General features: G+C 39.4%; 3 protein-coding genes across 3 annotated transcripts; 2 read left to right on the top strand and 1 right to left on the bottom strand.

The window, feature by feature from the left end:
* Positions 1-58: 58 nt before the first annotated feature.
* Positions 59-3,701, top strand: LOC108818364 (pentatricopeptide repeat-containing protein At1g76280; the record flags this gene model as incomplete). Its single annotated transcript, XM_056991085.1, is given in 10 exon segments — positions 59-252; positions 389-496; positions 591-773; positions 863-1,459; positions 1,550-1,723; positions 1,859-2,086; positions 2,258-2,383; positions 2,470-2,658; positions 2,739-2,858; positions 2,929-3,701. Coding segments are annotated over 10 exon segments (2,312 nt in total), but the record flags the coding sequence as incomplete, so codon positions are not given.
* A 347-nt stretch (positions 3,702-4,048) lies between these two features.
* Positions 4,049-7,198, top strand: LOC108817642 (O-fucosyltransferase 16). Its single transcript, XM_018590381.2, has 10 exons — positions 4,049-4,407; positions 4,490-4,552; positions 4,673-4,763; positions 4,852-4,928; positions 5,120-5,208; positions 5,285-5,468; positions 5,628-5,809; positions 5,999-6,101; positions 6,186-6,517; positions 6,604-7,198. Exons 1-10 carry the CDS (start codon positions 4,240-4,242, stop codon positions 7,067-7,069), a joined length of 1,755 nt encoding a protein of 584 aa, XP_018445883.1. The 5' UTR covers positions 4,049-4,239; the 3' UTR covers positions 7,070-7,198.
* Positions 7,199-7,346: 148 nt separating this feature from the next.
* LOC108817644 (WD repeat-containing protein DWA2) lies at positions 7,347-9,995 on the bottom strand. The gene is made up of 12 exons (XM_018590383.2): positions 9,848-9,995; positions 9,674-9,757; positions 9,461-9,593; positions 9,128-9,239; positions 8,771-8,998; positions 8,604-8,673; positions 8,425-8,513; positions 8,259-8,304; positions 7,972-8,042; positions 7,821-7,894; positions 7,675-7,733; positions 7,347-7,575 (listed from the first exon to the last, which is right to left on the bottom strand). Exons 1-12 carry the CDS (start codon positions 9,890-9,892, stop codon positions 7,534-7,536), a joined length of 1,053 nt encoding a protein of 350 aa, XP_018445885.1. The 5' UTR covers positions 9,893-9,995; the 3' UTR covers positions 7,347-7,533.
* Between the last annotated feature and the right edge of the window lie 155 nt (positions 9,996-10,150).

The following is a 10,150-nucleotide window of genomic DNA, read 5'->3' as shown; positions in this document are numbered from 1 at the left end:
GTTGGATTCTTAAAGAAGAGACTTTGTGAGTTCAAAATGAGAGCTTTCCATGTGGCAGGTAATGATTTCATTCGATGCCAAGATGAGTCAACGAGGAAGATCTCACAAGACCAGATCGTTGATGCACTTCGTTCCGGTGAGAGGCATGGAGCGTCTGCCCTGCTTTCAAAGCTAACACATGGAAATAATTCACTTAGTGCCGATGATTTTCATGGCATTTTAAAGTATTGTGCCCGATCACCTGATCCTGTGGTAAGTTAATATTATGAAAAAAAAAAAAAAAGCATCGTTCAGGCTTGTTCCTTATGGTGGATGATTACACTTTACCTGCCTTAAACATGTTGCATATATTCGGATCTCAAGGCAGTAGTAATTTTGTATCCTGCAGTTTGTCATGGAGACTTACAGTGCAATGTGTAAGAGAGAGATCAGTCTTGACAGTACATCTTTGTTGTTCATAGTACAAGCTCTTTGTAACGGGGGACACTTGGATAAGGTAAATAAAATATAATTCTAAATCTAATATCCAGTAGAATCATCCATACATGATATAGTAACACGATTTGTTTCTCTGGCTACAATTTGTTCAGGCGTCAGAGTTTATTCAGGCACTTGGGGAAAATGATAGCATCTCTCCTCTTTTGCCTGTATATAACTATTTTCTTGGAGCATGTGTAAAAACGAGAAATGGGAACTACGCTAGTAGATGTTTGGAGTTGATGGATCAACGGAGAGTAGGGAAGAATGAGATAACATATGCAGCACTTCTCAAGGTTAGTCAACAACATATCTGATTATTCAAAGAGATTTCATTTGCATTTGATCTTACTGTTCTTTGTTATCTGATTAATATTGTTTTCAGCTTGCAGTTCTTCAGCGCAATCTAGCGTCTGTTAATGAGATATTGAAACACTATGTGGACCACTATAGTCTGAGTATACTCTCGCTCAGGAAGTTCATATGGTCCTTCACAAGGTTGGGTGATTTGAAATCAGCGTACGAGTTATTGCAACATATGGTGGCTCTAGCTTCAAGAGGAGAGCTCTTTGTTAAATTCAAAAGTGGTAAACTGCATTCCACCAGACTAGATATTCCTATACCATCATCAAGTGGTCAGATGGATTTAGAGAAAGTCGCTTTTGGAGGAGTAAATGATCACACGGTTTCGCTAATGGTGGATCCTCTGGAGTGCAAGTCGTCTGATCAACAGAGCAATAGCATTGAGTCTTCTAAAGTGGCTTTGCCGAAAGGTCACAATAACAACATCCCTGCAACTAGGATCCTCAGGTGGTCGTTCAATGATGTGATTCATGCATGTGGACAATCTAAAAACTCTGAGCTAGCGGAGCAGCTAATGCTTCAGATGCAAAATCTTGGATTGGTACCATCAAGCCATACATATGATGGTTTCATCAGAGCAGTTGCGTTTCCAGGAGCATACGAATATGGCATGACACTGGTAAGTGTTTTATTCAGGCCATCTCTTTCTTTATGAGAAGTTCAGCTTTTTTTTTATAGTGATATTTTTTTGTTTCTTATCGCTACGCAGTTGAAAGTAATGCAGCAGCAGAATCTAAAACCATATAACTCAACTCTCGCTACGGTTTCAGCATATTGCAGTAAGGCTTTTCAAGTTGATTTAGCTGAACATCTGCTGGATCAAGTATCTGAGTGCTCGTATGCATATCCTTTCAATAACCTTCTTGCTGCGTGTGACTCCTTGGTTAGTTACTCTCGATACCTCTGTTTACCTTTCAATGTTTCTTTATTCTGGTACATGAGTTGAAACTAGATGTTCATTATAAACCATCCTTATAACTATATTGCCACTTTAATGTTTCTTACTAATGTTTTGTAGGATCAACCAGAGCGTGCTGTCCGAGTATTGGCCAGAATGAAACAGCTAAATCTGCGTCCTGACATGAGGACCTATGAACTGCTATTTTCGTTATTTGGTAATGTGAATGCACCATATGAAGAGGGCAACATGCTGTCCCAAGTGGACTGTTGTAAAAGGATAAACGCTATAGAAATGGACATGGTGAGAAATGGTCTTCAGCACAGTCCTATCTCAACGAGGAATGTGGTTAGTTTCTGCTCCTTAATCTATTTTGTATCAGATGTGATATTATCTTAGTTAAACTGCAGCTGGAAAACACCTTTAGAGGCGATACTATCAATCTTTACTCTGTTATTGTGGGTATGTTATCAGCTCTGAACTTATCTTTTACACTTTCCTTTGTCCTTGTGTTTATAGCTGAGAGCGCTCGGAGCTGAAGGTATGGTGAATGAGATGATCAGGCACCTGCAAAGAGCTGAGAATATGTATCTAGAAACGGCTACATACAACATAGTGCTTCAGTCACTTCTTGAGGCAAATGAAGTAAGTTTTTTCATTGCACCAAACGTACATATAGCGTTTACATAGTATTTGATGGTTATATATTCTTAAAAAATTGACATATGCAGACTAACATGGTGATCAAAATATTCAAAAGGATGAAAGCATGTGGATACCCTGCAGACGCTGCTACATACAATATAATGATTGATTGTTGCAGCCTTATCCACTCTTATAAATCAGCTTGTGCCTTAGTTTCCCTGATGATCCGTGATGGGTTTTCCCCAAAAGCGGTCACGTTTACTGCTCTAATGAAGGTTAGTTCAGTGGATTAACTACAGTAACTCTTAGCCTGCAAGCGGTTCTATTAACTTAAAACTTTTGTATTTCCTATAAGATTTTGTTGAACGATGAGAATTTCGAGGAGGCACTCAATCTCATGGACCAAGCTGCATCAGAAGGGATACATCTCGATGTCTTATCATACAACACCATTTTGCGGAAAGCGTTTGAGAAGGTAAAAGATATATGCTGTAACAAACACGCTTAAACTGCTCTAGTTTACAACATGACTTTTCATCGTACAGGGAATGATTGATGTGATTGAGTACATAGTGGAGCAAATGCACAGAGAGAAAGTGAATCCAGATCCATCAACATGCCATTTTGTCTTCAACTGTTATGTGGAAAAAGGGTATCACACAACAGCGATAGAAGCGTTGAATGTACTGAGCCTAAGAATGCTCAACGGAGAAGTCAAAGAGAGTCTTCAGGAGAAGAAAACAGAGCTTGAGGAAAAGTTCGTCACGAGTGAAGACCCTGAAGCTGAAACAAAGATAATTGAGCTGTTTAGAGACTCACAGGAGCATCTTGCAGCTGCACTTCTGAATCTAAGATGGTGCTCGATGCTGGGGGTTAGGGTTATTTGGTCTGAAGACCAAAGTCCATGGGCAAAAGGACTATCCAGCAAGTATGGTTAGGTTAGTAGGGTGGCTTTTCGTCTCTACCTCTGTTGATTCTCTGCACATTTATACAGAAGCTGCTCTGTTCTGGTTTTGCCGTTTCATGTACACAACGAACTGGTGAGTCTAGCCGGTTCATTGCGACAGTTCGATGACATGGGTCTGCACGATGATTAGAGTCATTTTTAGGCGTTTGCAAATACAAACCCACCTAACAACTAAGGTGGTCTGAGTTTTTTTTTTTATGCCAACGTCTATTTTCTATAAAAACGTTTTATTGGAAAAGCAAATCCGTGATAATCGATTTAAAATTTGGGAATTTGTCTAAATGAAAGAGCTGTGAACACCTATTCCTTTTTATTTAATTCATTTGAGAATATCTCCTACGAAATTTGCTATTTTTAAATATAAAAAATAGAGTTTGATACAATGTATTTAAAATAACATTTCTCAGAATATAAAACACAAACAATTTCTATTTTAAAGAAAAAGTAAGAATAAGTTACGAGTAGTTTGAATATAAATGGTATTATAGAAATAAATATCTTTTTTTTTACTAAAGGGCTATAGAAATAAATATCAATGAGTTGGAATTTGATCTAACAAAAATAATATAATTTTTTTATATAATTTGTAATCAAAACCGTTATTTTTTAAATAATTAAAATAAATATTCAATTTGTTGTGAAGAAGTAGTAAAAATTCAATATTTTCAATCAGGTAAATAGATATTTTTCTACACTCTCGCGCACAAGACCGAAGTAGCTCTCTCTCTGACAAATCTCTTTCTCTTTTTCTCATTTTGTAGCTGTCGCTCGTGATCGAAAGAAAGCAAAGCATGATTTGTGATTCTGCTGAAACAGTTAACATTCTATAACACGTTTTGATTCCAAATCTCCTCTTATTCTCTCTCTCTCCCTAGGCGCGGCGGCCGTGATGAGTTTCCAGCGGCGGCGGTACCCTTACTACCATCGTCTCCGCCGCCTCCTCCCTCTCGTTATCGCCGTGTCCTTATCTCTCCTCGTCCTCTTCGCTTTCCTCTCGTTCCTCGCTCCCCATCCTGGAGATTCCGATCGCCTCCCACTACGCCTTCGCCACACATCTGTAACTCTCTCTCACTATCTATCTCCCACCCTTTTTGATCCGTGTTCTGATACTATTTTTTTGTCTTTTCCTCCAAAAACAGATCAACATTGGAGGAGGAGGAGCGAGTGATACGATCAAATCAGCAGCAGCTTTCCGAGTTCCGGTTAGTTTGTGGGTTTATTATTCTTCTTCTTCTTCATCATCAAAAAGTTCAAAGCTTTCGACTTTTTTTGAAATGGCTGGATCTCTCTCTCTCTTGTGTTTGTGTGTATGTGTTTTACAGAGAGACGGAGGCAGATCAGATCGTGATGTTTGGCGTTCCCGAAACGCTGAATTTTTCTACGGATGCAGCAATGCTAGTACCAAGTTCCCCAGTGCGTTCGTTATTCGTTTCTTGTCTCACTCATCTTTACCAAAAGTAGGAAACTTTTGATTAGTTAAATGAGTTTATTTGTTTTGCAGATGCGAAAGCAGTGACGAAAAATGATCGATACTTGGCAATCGCCACCAGTGGCGGTTTGAACCAACAACGAACTGGAGTGAGAGTTCTTCTATTCACCTTCTTTCCTTTTTTTATTACCTTATATCTTCATGAATCTCTATACAATTTGTCTTACTCTTAAGTCAGCTAATGTTTTCAAGTCTCTCTCTTTGGATCTACTTCCTTTCAGATTTACCTATCTAGTGTAAAAGATTATAAGCCAACTTGTTCTTACTTGTCTTTCTATAGATTGTAGATGCAGTTGTTGCGGCAAGAATTCTAAACGCTACTCTTGTTGTTCCTAAATTAGACCAGAAGTCTTACTGGAAGGATGCCAGGTTCGGCATTGCCAAATAAAATCATTATGTATTTTTTTTGCTTTCTCTAGTAACTTTATGTCTGCGTCTTCTGCAGTGACTTCTCGCATATCTTCGATGTTGATTGGTTCATCTCGTTTCTATCTGAAGACGTTAGAATTATAAAGCAGCTTCCACAGAAAGGAGGGAGACCATGGAGTCCAAGCAGGATGCGTGTGCCGCGGAAATGTAACGAGAGATGCTATATTAACCGGGTTTTACCTGTTCTTCACAAAAGGCATGTAAGTTTCCTTCTTCCTCTGAAACTCTTTATCTTGTTGCATTGTTAGCTCCTCCTAGTGGGAAAAACATGTCTAAGCAAATTGCTTGATGAGAAGTGGTTGTCTTATGGATATGTATCTCACCGAAGCCTTATATTTTTACTGTATTATGCGCTTCAGGCAGTTCAACTGAACAAGTTTGATTATAGACTTTCGAACAAGCTGAGCGATGACTTGCAAAAGCTACGATGCAGAGTAAATTACCATGCTCTGAAGTTCACTGATCCGATACTTAAAATGGGTAATGAACTGGTCCGGCGCATGCGACTGAGGAGCAAACACTTCATTGCTTTACATCTAAGGTAAGCACCATCTTTCACCTTTCATCTTAAGATCCTCATGTTTCTTCGTTTTTTTTCATTTTGATACTGAGGAGAGAAGTATTATGTAGCATGGCTGAAACCTTTTAGCATCCCCTCCTCATAGGTTGACTTAGTTGGTCTTGAAGCATCCTGTGGTCAATGCTCTTTATCTTTTTGTTTTGGTTGCAGGTTTGAGCCTGACATGCTTGCTTTCTCGGGATGCTATTATGGTGGTGGTGATAAGGAAAGGAGAGAACTTGCAGCAATTAGAAGACGATGGAAAACATTACATGTATAATGTTTTAAAAAAAATTACATTCACTTCATTGTATGTTAACAAGATGTGAAAATAGCTAATTTTGCAACTTCATTGCAGATTAACAATCCAGAGAAACAAAGGCGACAAGGAAGGTGTCCGCTCACTCCAGAAGAAGTTGGACTGATGCTAAGAGCTTTGGGATACGGCAGTGATGTTCATATATATGTGGCTTCTGGTGAAGTATACGGAGGAGAAGAGTCCTTGGCTCCTCTGAAAGCACTCTTTCCACACTTCTATTCGAAAGACACTATAGCTACAAAGGAAGAGCTAGAACCTTTTTCTTCCTACTCCTCGAGAATGGCTGCGCTAGACTTCCTTGTTTGTGATGAAAGTGACGTTTTTGTGACCAACAACAATGGCAATATGGCAAAAATATTGGCTGGGAGGAGGTACTCAAAACATCTTCATCATCATCTTTTCTTCGTCTTTGCTTTGATGGAACTGCTAAGGTTTTGGAGATATGAACTTTTTGCAGGAGATACTTTGGACATAAACCTACGGTTAGGCCGAATGCAAAGAAGCTTTACAGGTTGTTCCTGAACAAAGAGAACACGACTTGGGAGGAGTTCACGTCCAGAGTCCGTTCGTTTCAAAGAGGGTTTATGGGAGAGCCAAAGGAAGTAAGAGCTGGAAGAGGTGAGTTTCACGAGAACCCATCCACATGCATATGCGAAGATGCAGAGGCCAAGGCAAAGGCGCAGATAGAATCTAGAAAGCTTGGAAAGAAAAACAAGTCGACAAATAAAGACGCAACAGCAGTAACAGTAGTACCAAACGATGGTCAAACCGAAGAGGATGAGCCAGATTGGTCGGAACCAGACTATGAGGAAGAACAGAGTGATCTTCAAGACAGAGGATTGTACAATGGGACTAGTTTAGACTACGATGATCCATCATCTACCTCTGATGAGCCAGAGCTTGAAGAAATGCTATCGGATTAGTTATACATTCATCAATGAGATTGACATCATCATTACAACTGAATCTCTCTCGTCTGCTTGGACACTTCACAGTGAATTTTTCCAACCTTTGGGGGTTAAAAGCCTTTGTTGTAAGCATTTCGCATCAAATGTCTCATGTACATAGAACCGCGATAGAGCGTCCTTTGTTTCTGTCGGGATCCTTATTAGGAAAGAGCCATTTTTGTTTTCAAACCATACTTTAGTAATATCCAGAATCAGGGGCTTGGTCAGAGATGTAGCTGGAGCATATGTATCATTATGATAAAGAGAATTTTATATAATAAATCTGAATTATAGCAAATCTCTCAGCTTGCTACACAGGGATGACAAGAGACGAACAGGTTACAATAATGGTTTTGTTCTGCAGCTTCTCAAAAACATTCAAAATTTGTTTTTAGAGTTTTAAAACATGATAATGCAGGTCTTCGATCTGGTGCAGGTGCCTATCTTCTCGGCAAGAAAGGCTTGACGGATTCGATCACAACCTAAGAAAAGCATTACACCGAAAATATATTAGCAGACAGTGAGTGGTTCATATTTAATTCTCCATAGTTGTTTAGATTCTTAGGAGAATAGTTAATTACCCTGCCGTCGTATGACAATGATGCAAAAATCCAAGGCTCGCGAAAGCTCCAAGCGAGGCCTGTGACAGCAATTATGTTAGTAGTTTTTATGCATTTTCAATGGGAGTGTTGGAACTGTGAACTCAGTTTAGTCCAAGAGCATTTACCATACACACTGTCTTCGTAGTCTGTATAAGAATTTAGCAACGGGTTCACACGCTGACGCGATGCTTCCGCAGACCTGCACAAGATGGGCGTTAAAATAAAAGTAGGAAAACTGCAAATGACTTGGGTGTGTGATGATAAAGAGAACTCTACCTTTCTGAGGCTTGTTTCTCACTAGATGCCGAAGCAAACCACAAGTTGACAGCTGAGTCTGTTCCAACGCTCTGTTGTTTGGTTAAATTAAATCAGAAACTAAGAAAAACTAGAAGTATATACATAATTGTCCCTAAATCATCAACTTGTAATGCTCAACAGGTAAAAAGCATCATCCTAATTAGTCCACAGAACATTTCAGCTTGAAGCAGTTATACCGACAGGAACAGTAACAATACAGATCATTCCAATTGTGCTAAGGAGGTAAGGTATGAGAAAACGAGTACCAGAATTAGCTCTTCATACTCAGGGTTACATCTGACAGCCCATGTCCTGTAAAGATGGTCAGAATAACGGTCACAAGAGAGATAACTTCCAGGTCCAATGCATTAGGTGAACCAGAATCAAGGAAGGAAAAAAGAATCCACAAATGAGCATAGAGCTAAAAGTCACCAGTGTGTATGACCAGGGAGCTCTTGGACAGGAACCTTAGCTTTCCGAAGATCCCAGATATGTATGCCAGATTCATCATCTGCACTGACCTACACAATAGACGCTCTTAACACATAAATACAAAGAACGGATAACGTTTTTTTATATATGTGCAGCCTATATATAGAGCGAAGTCTTACAAGTATATGTTCTCTCTTGGTGTTGTAATCTACATTACGTACATGAGCACGTTCAATTGAATTAACATTCCTGTATATATGAAACAAATCAAACCCACGAACCAAAAATGACATAATATTGATTATGTGAAGCCGCTAGCTATATACAAGGTAAAATGGTGACATACTTCATAGTACGCAAGTCCCAGAACTGGATAGATGATTCAGAAGTCGCTGCCACAGAATTCACATCATGTGGATTCCATGCTCCACCAGATAAAGAATGTCGCATACCAGCCGACTCCTTAGATACCACCTCAGCACTCTTCTTGGAAGAGTCTAAGCTCCACAACACAAGATTCTGCTCATCCATGCTGATTAACTTGTCCGATTTTCCAGAGGGACACCAAAGAACGCTGTTTCCACGAAAGAGGGAAAACAGAATTGCTCATGAAAATGTGGATAAGAAAGTAACATGCTCTAGAACCTTTGGACCTTCGCAACTTATAAGCACACTCAGTCAGTAGATAAAACCATGAACTCACCAATTAATCTTACCAACATGTGCATCAAGAGAGGCAACACAGTCCAGAGTTGAGGAATTCGACTGACCATACGGCTCAGGAATCTGCCATATCGCTGCTCCAAATGACTCGCCTTTAAAATGGAAACAACATTATATAAGTCTCTGACATTTGCCATATTTGGCTGTCGGGATAAATCATAGTTCCATAATTGACAAAGGGTCCTTTAAAAAGTAACATACTTTCAACTGCAAGTGCATAGTCTAAAATGTAAAGACAGTTCCTTTCACAGCCCAGCTTAACAAAATCCAAAAACAGAGTATGCTAAAAGTCTTAATTTTTTTTAACTACTACCAGTGGAGAAGACAGTAGAGAAGATGCGTTGATCGAAAGGGGAAGAAGCAAGGTCCCAAATCTCATTGGGATGCGAAAACAAACCCTCGCATACCAGCTCAGATCCACCAGATGATAAACGTAGCAGATGAACCTAAGTAACCAATCACAACAACTCTTCAGATCCGGATAACGAGGATAATAATAATGCAAGCGGAAGAAGGATCCATTCACCTCGTTCTCTTCTTTGAGACTTAGTGTTCCAGTGAGGAAGCTTGTGTGATCCGTATCGGCTTTCACATCCGATATACATCTCGCCTGAAACAAACAAACAACAGATCCCATCACCACTTGAAGTACTGAAGAGAGAGAGATCGAGAGAGCGAAGGAGAGGAGATTGGCAAGTACCTGATACTTTAAACCGTAACCGATACCCGATGATCCTCCTTGCATTGTGGCCGTGTAACAGAGATTCAGCAAGGAAAGTTTCACCGCGATTTGCCGCTCTTTGACTCTCTGCAAGATTATCTTAATCTTAATGGGCCGCTATTTACACATCTAAGCCCATACAGAAGTCCATTTTATTTAACAGGCTTGTCCAAATTGGGATAATTAGTTATTTATCCTAATTATATGTTGCTGTTGACAAATTTAGCTATTTATTGAAAGTTTATATAGAAGAAATATTGGTTAAATGAATTAAATTAAATA

Source organism: Raphanus sativus, chromosome 7 (genome assembly GCF_000801105.2).
Source record: "Raphanus sativus cultivar WK10039 chromosome 7, ASM80110v3, whole genome shotgun sequence".
In the NCBI taxonomy this organism is placed as follows: Eukaryota; Viridiplantae; Streptophyta; class Magnoliopsida; order Brassicales; family Brassicaceae; genus Raphanus; species Raphanus sativus.
The sequence above is the reverse complement of the archived record's forward strand: the minus strand, read 5'-3'. Positions and strand labels throughout refer to the sequence as shown.